At 40.9% G+C, this 14,997-nt stretch overlaps 1 protein-coding gene across 5 annotated transcripts in view; it reads right to left on the reverse strand.

Moving 5' to 3' along the window:
- The window catches only part of SEC24D (SEC24 homolog D, COPII coat complex component), a 116,850-nt gene that overhangs the window by 11,225 nt on the left and 90,628 nt on the right, over positions 1-14,997 (reverse strand). For all 5 annotated transcript variants that reach the window (XM_055111778.2, XM_008955429.5, XM_008955428.6 and 2 more), the window contains exons 14-19: positions 12,184-12,300; positions 11,228-11,398; positions 8,199-8,295; positions 7,921-8,066; positions 5,114-5,252; positions 4,226-4,344 (exon numbers count right to left, since the gene is read on the reverse strand). In XM_055111778.2, the coding sequence (XP_054967753.2) occupies positions 4,226-4,344; positions 5,114-5,252; positions 7,921-8,066; positions 8,199-8,295; positions 11,228-11,398; positions 12,184-12,300 (789 nt within the window). The remainder of the gene's footprint in view (positions 1-4,225; positions 4,345-5,113; positions 5,253-7,920; positions 8,067-8,198; positions 8,296-11,227; positions 11,399-12,183; positions 12,301-14,997) is intronic.

Here is a 14,997-nt window from a genome sequence, read left to right on the forward strand (position 1 = left end):
CAAGTTTGACTGATCTGAATGTCACTTCCTTCCACTTAATAGCACAAGTCAGTGAACAAGGACATATCCAAAAGAAAAATTATACATACGAGATAATAACTTGCAAACAGATAAATGAAATATCTGATCTATAAATTAATGGTTTCTTTTTAGCTTTCTCTCTTTTTTATTTTTATTTTTTGAGATGGAGTCTCACTCTGTTGCCCAGGCTGGAGTGCAGCGGCACAATCTCGGGTCACTGCAACCTCGCCTCCTGGGTTCAAGTGATTCTCCTGCCTCAGCCTCCTGAGTACCTGGGATTACAGGCATGTACCACCACACCCGGCTAACTTTTGTTTTTTTAGTAGAGATGGGGTTTCGCCATGTTGGCCAGGCTGGTCTCAAACTCCTGACCTCAAGCAATCCGCCCACCTCAGCCTCCCAAACTGCTGGGATTACAGGCGTGAGCCACCATGCCTGGCTTAGTTTTCTATCTTGATGATGAAAATGGATATACAGTTATCGGAATCCACACTGAAAAGAAAATGTCCCTGAGGGTCTGTTAGAATTTATTCTGCATCTTAAATTTATATCGTAAGTCTCTTCTCATGATGTACTAAGTAAGGAATGTGGGGAACAGAACTTTCTAACTGGCTCAGGCAAACGTATTTCAGAATGATTCTACTTTGCAGTTTGTTTCCCCCGTCGACTTCTAATCTCCTTTCAAAGAACCAAGGACAGTTAAATATATGTTTATTCATAAGAGTAGAACACTCTCTTCTAATTTTTTCTCTAGCATAATATATCTTCATTTAACAACATTTGGTACTGGATTACTTTCTCAGCCAAGGAAAACTATGATAAAAAGATGCAGGAACCAGATAGATCATGGTCATATTCCAGAGCCATGTGGCCCCGATGCTATTTCTGGTCTAGTTGCTAGTTAGCCATTTTACATGTTATCAAGATCAAGGATCAAGAATGTTCTTAGATTCCTGTATAAAGCATGTCCATTTGGTTTGAAAATATCAGATTGAAATTTCACTGGTTGCTTCTAATTAATGAGGTCATATTAAGAGTTCAGAAATCTGTGATCCTAAATACCACAAAGGGGTGACGTTGGCCCACAATGACACTATTGGGACTAAAAAGTCTAATCAGAGGAGATTGGATTATAGAAGGCAGAGGGAAGAAAAACAGGTGGTAAATGAGAAGGAAAATCTAATCATGAAAACAAAACCAAAAAAAATGGAGTTAAAGAATGAAAGAAAACAAGAAGACAATCTTATTCAATGTTTTTGAGGTGAGGAAGAAAATGTGGCCACGGATTACCACTATAAAATCTCCCCACCCCACTGACCCCCTCCATAAATAACTAAATTATTCTTTGGGAGTAAAGAATGAGAGTGAGGTGGGAGCAGTAATTCATATAAGTCGAGCTTGCTTGAATTTGGAAAATTCTTTCCTTCTTTAGGTTTTAAAGTGACAGAAGTGGTAATGAGTTTTTTTTTTGTTTTTTGTTTTTTAAAAAAAAGCTTATTTTGCAGTTAAGGTCATTTGACTTGCCTTTTGAAATGAATGCACTTCCATATGATATTGATATATTTAAGCTCAGAACAGTGAGATATTAGATTTAATTAAAAGAATCTACATTGCTTATGTAAGCCTTATAAGCCTTAAAGTTTGCTTTTTTTTTTTAAAGATACAGGGTCTCACTTTGTCATCCAGGCTAGAGTATGGTGGCACAATCATAGCTCGCTGCATCCTCAAGCTCCTGGGTTCCAGGGATCCTCTTGCCTCAGCCTCCTGAGTGGCTGGGATTATAGGCATGTACCACTACACCTGGCTAAGTTTTTATTTTTAGTAGAGGTGGAGGTTTCGGTATGTTGCCCAGGCTGGCCTTCAACTGCTGGCCTCAAGCAATCCTCCTGTCTTGGCCTCCCAAAGTGCTAGGATTACAAGTGTGAGCCACTGCACCCAACCTAATTTATCTTGTTTCTAGTTATATGTCTTTTTTTTTTTTTTTTTGCCCACGCTGGAGTCGAGTGGCATGATCTCGGCTCACTGCAACGTCTACCTCCTGGGTTCAAGCTATTCTCCTGCCTCAGCCTCCTAAGTAACTGGGATTAGAGGTCTATGCCACCACGCCCAGCTGTTATTGTATTTTTAGTAGATGTGGGGTTTCACCATGTTGCCCAGGCTGGTCTTGAACTCCTGACCTCAAGTGATCCACCTGCCTTGGCCTCTCAAAGGGCTGGGATTACAGGCATGAGCCACCATGCCCAGCCATATGTCTTAACCCAGCATCTATCATATGATCCTCAGAATGACAGCTTCCTTAGATTTTGTACCCTAATTGCCTTCTCTTGCTGCAGCCTAGTTTTGGCTCCAGCAATTCAGTAAAAGTAGTTCTACTGAGGTCCAGTATCATACAATCCAGATAGCTCCTTGATGGTCTTGCTTGGGTCAAGGAAACTTTGGGCTCTATGGTAAAATAGTGGAATTCCTTTAGGAATCTCTCCATCTTCATAGATATTATTTTTCACAAGTGAACTGTAGGAAAGTACCAAGTTTACAGTTAGATTTTCTGAAGAGAACATTAAGTCCAACTATTCTATGTTTTCAGACAATACTGTTTTAGAATCTCCACATTTTCTAGACTGCATGATGGTTAATCATAAGGTACTTAAGTTACATTATTTTTTAAAAACATATCATTGGTTGAAAGGCACACTTGAAAAGTGCTAATGGAAAAACCTCATTATAAGAACAGGAATAATCTCCTATCAACTTATTCAGAGAAAATTTATAATCATAATGTTTTAACTCCAGAAATCATTTAATTGTGCAAACAGGTTATCCAGTGGTAGAGACAATGCTTTTAACTTTTAAACCAGAATAAAATAACAGGTTTTTCTTCCATAAATAGGCAATAAGTTTGTTTTTAACTTAAGGTCTTTGAATCCAGTTGTTTCAAAGTTAACAAATGAATGTCCAGAGAAGACACTAACTGTATCTGTACTGCTTCAACTAATGCTCCTGAAGTGTGAGATACTCCAGAAACAGAATAATGTTTCCATAGCTCTAAGACAAATAGTAAAATGAGGTAAATGTTTAAAGTGCTCATGTTTGGACTGCATTCTGGCTAGATTCCAGGTGTACCTGGTGGGCTTTGTGTAACCTGAACTAGCATGCTATGAAATAGTACTGATATTTGAGTTGACTAAAATGGCAAATCTTCTGAATAATAAAGAAGACTGAATACTCATATAGATTCAGGAGTTGCTTATATGATTATCAACAGAAGAGATAAAAGAATGGATGACTAATTTAATCACTTTGGACAGCATGGAAAGGAACTTTTATGAAAAATCCATCTAGTAAGTGTGTTTGTTTTGTTTTCTTTCTTTGCCCAGATTAAGAATTTGGACCCAAAATTTATCTGCATTATCTTTCCTGCTGAGGATTTACTTTTAGGTGGGGCTTCAGATGTCCTCTCAGCACTCACTTTTGACAATGAATGAACTAGAAAGTTTTCCCATCTATTGCTATTTTAGTTGGAATTCTATATTCACATATTTGATACACAGCTATAAAAAATGCCATCTAACTTTTATTGACATAGAGAAGAATGTGAACAAGAGAGCAAATGCAAAATAAATGTGGACTTGAGGTTCTGCTTTTCCTTTTATAGGAGAGAGACTAAATGAGGTTTATTCAAAGAATCTTCTAAAATTTCAAATTACTAGATGATGGAGAGAGTCAATTCTTTGAAAACTTCACACCTATTAATAACTTTTAAATGTAAAGAATTCCTGTATTTATATTTATAAATTATATTTGTTTATAAAATGTTATTACTGCCATCAGCTCATGTCAACTTTGTTAATATGCCTAAAATGTATTTAAGCATACACATTTCATAACAAAATACCCATCTCTGGATACAAAACAGAATCCTGTTTATATTAGGACACTTCTTACATATAACATTCTTTTGTTTATACATACCGTAGTGACTGTCAACTGAATATGCACATCCATTTTTTTTGTTCACATTTTTAAATGTTGGCTATAAAAAAAAAACCACAGCCCCCCCAAATTGCATTCTTAATCTTCTCAGCTACACTGTTTACTGTAACAGCATCTAAGTGCCTGCAACATCATAAGCCTTCTATAGCTATGTGCTGAAGAAATGAGTAGTCGTTTGTAACACTTTAACATCTGTGTGCAATAGGTAGCTCACCTGGCTTGCTGCAGAAGGACTTGCACAATTCTTCCGGTAACATGCCAACATATGGGCAGTCTGATTAACTAGAATTTCCCGGATGACCTTCAAAGGCTGGTGGAGAACTGCTTTAAAAGCTACATCACAAAACAATGAAAAGGACATGAGTTTTAGCTCAGACACTGATCTCTTCAAATAATCAAACAAAAAAGAACAAGTTGCTATTATCTTCGGACCAACCAGCAAGAAAAATAGCATTTAAATCTGTTCAAGTCATTTGCTAATGGTCTCCTCTTGACTAAATATGATGATCTAACTAATGGAGAACATTGGCCTACCTACAGCAAAAGGTTATATTGGCCAGATTTACCTTCAGAATATTAGAATTGTACACACAGAAAAAAAGACAGGCCAATTTGTCATTTTTTGATGTCCTGAATTCTTACGGGCTGGATTGCTACCTTTTCCAAACTTTAGTGTAGAATTTCTCAAGGAAAGCCAAAGAAAATTCCACCTTGGGCCCATTCTATTTCATAGTTATCATGGTATGGATAAGCAAGTTTAGTCTAACATTAGAGATCGTCTCTGTCCATTAACCCAATGTGTCAGAGGGCATGATCATGTACCATAATAAGGGTCTAAGCATCATATTCCTAAATTTCAACTCAGACTGCCACCCCAGAAGTTAACTTTAAGTAAGTCTGTATAGCCAGACCCTGAACTGAGTTACCTCACTTATTAATTTAGAGTTAGGAATGCTGACTATTCTCTCTCAGCCTTTGCTTTTATTAGTTCTGAATTTACCCACCATAAGGTTGCAAAACTACAGTGCTTTTTAGCTACTGACAAATCTTGACTGAATTACTAAGCAAGGTTTACTGAACCTCAGGATTGGCAAAGTGTTACCTGACTTGGCAAAGAAGTTGATAAGAGCATCTGTCTCACAGCTCTTATAAAGATCAGCTAGCTGGGAGCTGCAGTTTAAGCCAAGATTGTGAATCCGAAGTCTTCTTTGACCACTGATTGTCGTGTAAAGCACAGCACACTGTAGAAGCAACATTGAGGTCACATGTTTTTCTGATTAACATATCCACCCAAGCTAACTTGATCTTACTTGCATTTACAAAACACTGTGTACAGATAGATAAAAGACCTCTAACTATTTTTCCACAGTTTTTTTTCTATTATTGTTAAAGAATGAACAACAGGAAGTATGGGAGAATAATGACCCATTCATTTGCTGGGTTTCAATGTAGCACTTCACTGGTTTAAATTATTGAGTGATTCACATGTAAATATCTATTTCACATTTCTACAACTAGTCTGCATTTTTCATAGCTCATGTTTTATTACCAGGGATCCAGGTGCAGAAACAATACCTTCATGTGCTCAGAGCCCTACTCAAGGCTCACTTTCTTAAAAACATACAACTAGCTTTCACAATGGACTTAGGTCTTATGCTGATGATATACATTTGAAGAATGCATAGATAGAAGCATTTCACCAAATATATGTGATTAAAAAATAAACTTTAATTAAAAGTTCTTCAACCTAATGCCAGCCTCTCTTCATCCTTTAAAGATGATGCCAATGTTTGGAAACTATGACCATGTATATCTAGTGGTCATAGTTTTTCTTGTTTTAATTCAGTCTCTATGGCTTCTAGTTAGTTTCACTTTAAACAAAGCCAAATCCTATTCCACTTGCTTAACATCGTATTACGGGCTGAACTGTGGCTCCTCAAATGTCCTAACCCCCTAGTACCTAAGTATTTGGAGATGAGGTCTTTTTTTTTTTTTTTTTTTTTTTCTTTCTTTTTTATTGATCATTCTTGGGTGTTTCTCGCAGAGGGGGATTTGGCAGGGTCACAGGACAATAGTGGAGGGAAGGTCAGCAGATAAACAAGTGAACAAAGTTCTCTGGTTTTCCTAGGCAGAGGACCCTGCGGCCTTCCGCAGTGTTTGTGTCCCTGGGTACTTGAGATTAAGGAGTGGTGATGACTCTTAACGAACATGCTGCCTTCAAGCATCTGTTTAACAAAGCACATCTTGCACCGCCCTTAATCCATTCAACCCTGAGTGGATACAGCACATGTTTCAGAGAGCACAGGGTTGGGGGTAAGGTCACAGATCAACAGGATCCCAAGGCAGAAGAATTTTTCTTAGTACAGAACAAAATGAAAAGTCTCCCATGTCTACCTCTTTCTACACAGACACAGCAACCATCCGATTTCTCAATCTTTTCCCCACCTTTCCCCCCTTTCTATTCCACAAAACCGCCATTGTCTTCATGGCCCGTTCTCAATGAGCTGTTGAGTACACCTCCCAGATGGGGTGGTGGCCGGGCAGAGGAGCTCCTCACTTCCCAGTAGGGGCGGCCGGGCAGAAGCGCCCCTCACCTCCCGGACGGGGCGGCTGGCCGGGCGGGGGGCTGACCCCCCCCACCTCCCTCCCGGACGGGGCGGCTGGCCGGGCGGGGGGCTGACCCCCCACCTCCCTCCCGGACAGGGCGGCTGGCCGGGCAGAGGGGCTCCTCACTTCCCAGTAGGGGCGGCCGGGCAGAGGCGCCCCTCACTTCCCCGACGGGGCGGCTGGCCCGGCGGGGGGCTGACCCCCCCACCTCCCTCCCGGAGGGGGCGGCTGGCTGGGCAGAGGGGCTCCTCACTTCCCGGTAGGGGTGGCCGGGCAGAGGCGCCCCTCACCTCCCGGACAGGGCGGCTGGCCGGGCGGGGGGCTGATCCCCCCACCTCCCTCCCGGACGGGGCGGCTGGCCGGGCGGGGGGCTGACCCCCCCACCTCCCTCCCGGACGGGGCGGCTGGCCGGGCGGGGGGCTGACCCCCCCACCTCCCTCCCGGACGGGGCGGCTGGCCGGGCGGGGGGCTGACCCCCCCACCTCCCTCCCGGACGGGGCGGCTGGCCGGGCGGGGGGCTGACCCCCCCACCTCCCTCCCGGACGGGGCGGCTGGCCGGGCGGGGGGCTGACCCCCCCACCTCCCTCCCGGACGGGGCGGCTGGTCGGGCAGAGGGGCTCCTCACTTCCCAGAAGGGGTGGCCGGGCAGAGGCGCCCCTGGAGATGAGGTCTTTAAAGAGGTAAATTAATTAAAATGAGTTCATTAGAGTGCACCCTAATTCACTATGACTGGTGTCCTTATAAGAGGAAAAACTTTGGATATAGGCATGTAACAAAGGGAAGATGATGTGAAGACACAGGGAGAAGAAAACCATCTACAAACCAAGGACAGGGGCCTGGAACAGATCCTTCCCTCTAGGCCCTCAGAAACCTTGATCTTGGAATTCCAGCCTCCAGAACTGTGAGAAAATAAATTTCTGTTGTTTAAGCTGCTTATTCTGTAGTGTTTGTTATAGCAGCCCTAGCAAATTAATATTCATATGGTAGATGTGAATAGGTGCTGAAGCCTAACAGAAGTGAATACCGTTGGAAGTCAGTTTGCTGATGCCTGTGATACTTACCACAAATTTGCTGGACTTGCATGCAATGACACATAATTGTCACTTCATATAAGTAGCAAATATGAATGAGTATGGAGAAACCTCCCAACTGAGTGTTCTAATCTACTGACTTTTGACTTTGGAGAAAGAGTTGAATTTTTTTATGAAGAGACTAACACATTTGATGGTATTTCAGTCTCCCCACTGATCATTGTCGGCAACAAACTAAAATAACGAAAGGTGGGAATACACTTTCAATCACCTGGATTAAGGCTCCACTGTCTTCACTGAGTTTGTCATCGTGCTTGAACTCCACGGTCACTGCCTTGTCACAATCGATGGCAGCCATTTCTACATCGGTGGTGTTGTTCATCAAGATTCCACCAAAGAAATCAGTGGCTCTGAAACCTAAAGATAAGGGAAAAAGGGAAATTTTGCTTCTCTTTATTCTACTGTTATTTTCTTTGTTGGCCTGTTATTAATTTGAAAAAGAAACAATTATTCAAGAGAGACCCGAAGAATTGTATAAATGATAATTACCTGTGCTGGTACGAACCCTCATAATAGCATCAAAGCCTATTTTCTTTTCAATATCATTTCTGAGGTCGTTCAAAAATTGTTGTCTATCCAAGTGCATCTAAAAAATAAAGTCTAATCAATGTCCACCAGATGGCAGTAAAATACTTAAAATAACGTTCTCATTTTAATCCTGAGTTACAATAATTATTTTTAAAATCCCGATTTAGCATATTTTTGTTATTATATATTATGCTTCTTTGGTTAAAGAAAATATAGCATTTTTGGACAGTGTTTCTTAACTTTTGAAACTAAAATCTCATCTACTATTTTCTTTCATTTTAACACTTGGATGAGAAAATCGGTTATTAATTGCAAATGGGAAAATTAAGAGAGCATAAGTGATCCACTCAGTGGCTTAGGGTTAGAGACAAGGTTAAGACCCAATGTATAATACCCGTTTAATGAGGCTAGGGAAAGACCTTGCAATTGGGGCTTTTTAAGTCTGACCACATTCAGAGCTTTGTGAAGCTATGTCAGGGAAAGTAGAAACCCCTTCTCCTAGCCCTGTTAACTACTCTATGATCACCGTATTTCTGAAAACTGTCCACATTCCACAACTAAGCAACATTTATATAATATGCACATGTGCACAATACTGAGCTCAGAGGTCACCCAAGAGAGGAAACAAACTAGCTGAGCTTCTAAAGCTTCTCATCTGTCAGTGAAACTCTTTAGGAAATTCTCACTACTACTTGACACATAGGAGAGACACTGACACACGCATCTCATCCCTTCCCCCCAGTCCCAAACACGAAGGGAATGAAGGAGGAAAGGAAAGAGGGAGATCATAGACACAATCTTTACAATAATCCCTTTAGTTGCTTACATACAACTGGGTGGTGCCTGCATAGTTCTTGACCATCATTTTTATCTTACAATGTTATTGAATGGAAAAGACTATTAAAATTTGTATTGTTGAAGATAAGAAAGAAATGCTACGGCAGGATTCAGTTTTGCAACAACTGGAGTAAACAAACAACTGAATGGCAGCATAGGCAACATTAACACTCTTTTATTATAAAATATTTTACTGCCTGTTTACATCTTATTGGCTTTTCCTCTGCTGCATTATAACATTTCTTTTTTAGTAACATTGAAAGAATCAGTAATAATTATGGATACATTGAGGTACAAGTAAATATCCTTTTATATCAGAAATGACATGGGGTTGGCACGTAACTCAAAAACTTAAATAGAAAAAAAAAAGTAATAAGCCTGGATGATTACACCACAGAGCACCCCCTGCCTACACATCACTTGGTAGGCTGCTCTTTGAAGCCAAGTCACTACCATGCAGATGATCACACCAGTACATAGCAAAGGACCTAGCAAGAACCCCAGTACAATTCACATATGCCAGGAATGGAAGATGATAAAGTCCTTTTTGGAAAAGTGGGGGGAGCTTCTGATGAAATTTATCCCCCTAACTGGAAAAGGAGCTAAAATTGGTTAGCATGGTAGGCTTCATGTACCTCAATACCCAGAATGTGGGTAGAATCAGTAAGGGTCAGAATTCTGTATGATTATTAAGAGTTTATTTTCTAGAGTGTACCTGAAAAAACATACTTTTATCCAGAAGTCTTAGAAAGAGTTGTTAAAGCTTTTTCAATTTTATTTCCTTTACAATCTTTGGTCTTATCAAGTCCCTTAGTTTATAAATAAATATGTAACTAGTCTCTATTCATAATTTTATTGATGATTAATAAAAATAGATGATGACTAACATTTGTCATTTATGTTGGAGAATACACCTTCCCAGTCCATGCCTCCATGCCTGCCCAGGCACACACATTAGAGGCACACCCCTGACCCCTTCTCCTTAGGTGACGGGGAGTGACTCATCTGATTAATAAGTTTGGGAAAAGGAACTGGGTGGGCACAGCTCAGCCTCTTCTGGGTCCTCTTCATAGGAAGGCAGCTTGCCTGCAGGAGGCACATATTTTCTGTCCCTCAATACAGTGTTTTTTCAAGGCACAGGGGTCCACAGGAGAAACTCAAATCGTGCCCACTCTGTGCCGGGGTGTATAAGTGTGTCAAATTCAGGGGTGAATCAGCAAGCCCACTTGCCTGCAGACTCAGGTCCATTATAGTGCTGACATTTTGATTGTCTCTTGAATCTCTCTCTCAATCAGGCTTGGAAAAGAGAAGTGTAATGAACTGATCCCTAAAATCCCAATAATTTAAAACAAATATGCAGTCACTTTTAAAAATATTATCTTAAGTATATTTTACATAAAATATATTTTTCTCCATTATGAAAGCTCACATTGATATTTAACTCTGAGGATGAATGAGCTCATTCTATCACCAAACACTTAGGAAGTATGGAATTGCTGAACCATAAATATATATGGTTCCTATATATATATATACACACACACACAGTCGTCTCTCGTTATCTGTGAGGGATTTGATCCAGAACCTCCCACAGATACCAAACTCCACCAGATGCTCAAGTCCCTGACATAAAATGGCATATTTGCATATAACCTACACACATTTTACATATCCCTTAAATCACCTCTAGGTTACTTATTTTTAAATTTTTTGTAGAGACAGGGTCTTGCTATGTAGCCCAGGCTGATTTTGAACTCCCGCCCTCACGTGATCTTCCCACCTCAACCTCTCAAAGCACTGGGATTACAGGCATTGGGCCACTGTGCCCTGCCTACGTTACTTGTAATACCCAATACAATGTGAATGTTATGTAAATAATTGTTATCCTATAGGGGATAATGACAAGAAAAAAGTCTGTACATATTCAGTATAATGCAATATTTGGTTCTGAGTATTTTTGATCCGAGGTTGGTTGAAGCCAAGATGCAGAACTCTCCTTATAAAAAGGACCAACGGTATACTGTTTTCCATCTGCTCTTGAATTTATATGTGTCATCTACCCATCAGGGAACACAGCTTTTTAAACCTATAATCTAAACAACAAAATTAAAATGGGAGTAGAAGACCAAGGTGAACAAATTGCTGGCATTTACCTGGAAATTGTTGTATTTGTAAAGGGTTCCTCCAGTGAGCTGAGGAACCAGCCCCAGCGAGGCCACGTCCACATACTGACTAGGAAAGAGGAAGAGTGTCACAGAGCAGCCGTGAGCCACGCAGTCCTTGGCCAATGAGTCATAGACATTTGTTTGGGGCTGGAAAAGTATCTGGAAAAAAGATGCAAAAAAAAGAAAAAAATAAAAATTACAAAATGTTTTTGGTTTAAATTTTAAATTTCTATTGAATTCTTATTGAATTTTCAAAATGGAAAAATAGACATTTTCCCGTTAAGTGAACTGGGCTGAAGAAACACACCGTGGTCATCATCAGTGCACTGGCCACCTGCTGAGCACCCAGTCTGTGCCAGGTCCGTGCTGTGTGAAATAATTGTGTGTTTAATTTTATTTGATACTCCATCAATCCTAATGGAGCTGATACTGCAGCCCTTACTTTACAGACTTAGATGAGGCAACTTGTGTGTTGCCGTGTAACCACTAGTTGGGTCCCTATATCCATAGCCTTATCCTTCCCACAGACATTCCCCTCACTGCTACACTGTCAGAGGTTTTAGGTGAAGGCATATTTTGAGAACCCCACACCTGTGCTTCATGCCTCAGGCCTCTGCCGCCAAGGGAAGAGTTTGCCTAACATGGTAAAACTCCTGACCTCGTAATCCACCTGCCTTGGCCTCCCAAAGTGCTGGGATTACAGGCATGAGCCACCGCGCCCAGCCTGGGGCCTTATTTTAATTTACATATTTCAGACATCGGTTTTTCTAGGAATATAAAATATTTTAAGTTGTCTGTAATCCAAAATATTCCTGTAATATGCAATGCCCTGGACTTAATTTATGAGATTTAGTTTCTCCCCTTTTTTCTTACATGAAGAACACACTGCCTCTTTAACTCCTCTTAATAATTGACATATGGATACTCAAAGAGTTACAAAGTACCTTCTCTTTGTCTGTATTAACCAGTTTTTTGTCATCTCTGTTTTTGAGCTTCCCTGGTGCTTCAGCAGTTGGCAAGGAAGAATGGAAGATGAACAGCTTCCCAGGACAGTCTGCTGCCTAAAAAAAAAAAAAACCCAAAAACCCACAGAAAATGCCATGAGTAGGAACATTTTAAGAGAATCAGAAAATAAAATATAAGTTCTTTCTATGAGCTAAGCACTATATTCATTTAATTTAATCCTCATAATAACCTTTGTGTCCTTGGGCAGGTACTATTCTATTTTACAGATTAGAAAACTGAGGCTGAGAGAGGACAAGCCAAAAGTCATAGAATGTGTAAATGAAAGAGAGCCAACATTTAAAGATAGGTCTGTGTATCATAATGCTTTAAAAAAACTATTAAAATGATGTGTTACGACGAAATACTTTCTTATTTAGCCTACAGTACAGTCTTTCAGGACCAGGTAAATCCCATAATGTAAAGTAGATGGTAGAATTCCCAGGATGGTGATGCAAGAGAAGTTCTTATTTCAAATCTTCAGTAAACATGGATTAAAGCTACAGTGGTATTTTGTGGAAGAATGCATAAGAACGTAGTGGTGGTGTGGCCACAGTAGACAACAGGAACCAGCTATGAGGCATGATGCCGAAAAGAAAAGTGTGGGATCAAGATTATATATCTGTAGTCTCTGGGAAGCAACAAAAAGAAGAGTCAAAGCTCCATGACAGTCAAGTCAGCATTAAGAATCAAGATTTAAAATTTTATTTAAGGAGCTAAGAAGTAACCTACTAAGCAAAATTTCCTGGAATTAAGTATGATTCAATATATTGTCCTTCCAACCCCTGCCGTTTTCCAAGCCATACTGCACACTGCTCCAGAGCACTGCCTCTGAAGTGAAGACAATAGCTCTGATCAGGTATGTGGCTTTTATCCTTATGAATCCTGAAGAGCTGAGCACAGTAGCTCACGCCTGTAATCCCAACACCTTGGGACGCCAATGCAGGAGGACTGCTTGAACCCAGGAGTTTGAGACCAGCCCAGGCAACATAGTGAGACTCTTGTCTCTACAAAAATAAAAAGACTAGCTGAGCATGGTGGTGCATGCTTGTAGTCTCAGCTACTCAGGAGGCTGAGGTGAGAGGATTGCTTAAGCCTAGGAGTTTGAGGCTGCAGTGAGCTATGATCATGCCACTGCACTCCAGCCTAGGTGACAGCAAGATCCTGTCTCAAACAAAGGAAGAAAAGGAGGAAAGAAGGAAGGAAGGAGGGAGGGGAGGTTGGGGGAGGGAGGGAGGGAGGGAGGGAGGGAAGGCATCCTGAAGGCTTTCTAATACAGGATAACATCCACAGTCCTTTATCTGGGTGGGAGCAGGAAGGGTAAGAAACAGTGAGATGAGCTGCTACCGACATTTATTGCATGCAGCTCTGTGCCAGGCTCTTCACATGTATTTTCTTTAACACTCACAACCCTGTTCAGCAGGTACTACTGTTTGCATTTTAAGAACAGGAAAACTGAGACTCATCCAATTTGCCCCAGGTCACACAAACAGTAAATGATAGCTTCAAAGGCCCTTTGAAGTTGAGTCTGAATCTATCTTTCCAGTCTTATTTCCAACATGTCTTTACCCCTGACATCTGCTTGCACTGGAAGTTTTAGCCACACAAGCTTCTTGCTTTCCTGGGATACACCACATGCTTTACACACCTCCATATCTGTGCACATTCTGTTCCCTTGGCCTGGAATCCATTTCTCCAGCTCTCTGCCTGCAGCTGTTATTTGCAAAGGCACAGTGTGCCTGGCTCAGTTGCGAGATGTGCAGTAAGTGCTACTAATAATAAGGTACTTAGGTTTGTGAATAGCTCTCTTAAAAACAAAGAGAGAATTCAAGGTCAGTCCTGTCCCAATGTCTCTCTCAGTGAGTGACATTCTAAGCTCTGTGGAGTGGGTCAGAGAGGTGAAGACACAGCTGACACACTGAGAAGGGGTGTAACCTGGGGCCTGCTGTCTTGTCTCTGCTATGGCAAGTAGTGAGCAAAAATTTGTGTGCTGTGATCTTATTGTTGCATATGTCTTCCACCGAAAATTAGTGATAGATGCAGCATTAATAAGAACACAAGGATAAATGAAGAAGCACATGTACGAATCTACAGGTATATGTATGCTGCATAGGAGAAAGAGACTAGCAAGGTTTTGGCCAGTAAAGACACATGAGCTCCAATGACCAAATCAGAGTAAAATTTACAGTAATATTGATTATAAAATGTTAAGCATGTGGAAAACTCTGAAATTCTATGACTGTGAATTTATCATTTCTGTAGCTTTTTTTTTTTTTTTTTGAGATGAAGTTTTGCTCTTGTTGCCCCAGGGTGGAGTGCAATGGTGTGATCTCGGTTCACCACAACCTCTGCCTCCTGGGTTCAAGCGATTCTTCTGCCTCAGCCTCCCAAGTAACTGGGATTACAGACATGCGCCACCACGCCCAGCTAATTTTGTATTTTTAGTAGAGATGGGGCTTCTCCATGTTGGTCAGGCTGGTCTCGAACTCCCAACCTCAGGTGATCCGCCCACCTTGGCCTCCCAAAGTGCTGGGATTACAGGTGTAAGCCACCATGCCCAGGCCTGTAGCTTTTATTATTATAAAAATAATTTTTAAAAAATTCAAATATCAAAGAGGGTATAAAGCTTTTAAAAAAAGTCTACCTTCTCCTCAACTTTTCTTGCCTGGCCCACCCAATTCCCCTAAGGCATTCACTGTCAAAAATTCTATTCATTTAGACATTCTCTACTCATATTAATATTGCCGTTTTATACT

Source organism: Pan paniscus, chromosome 3 (genome assembly GCF_029289425.2).
Source record: "Pan paniscus chromosome 3, NHGRI_mPanPan1-v2.0_pri, whole genome shotgun sequence".
Lineage (NCBI taxonomy): Eukaryota > Metazoa > Chordata > Mammalia > Primates > Hominidae > Pan > Pan paniscus.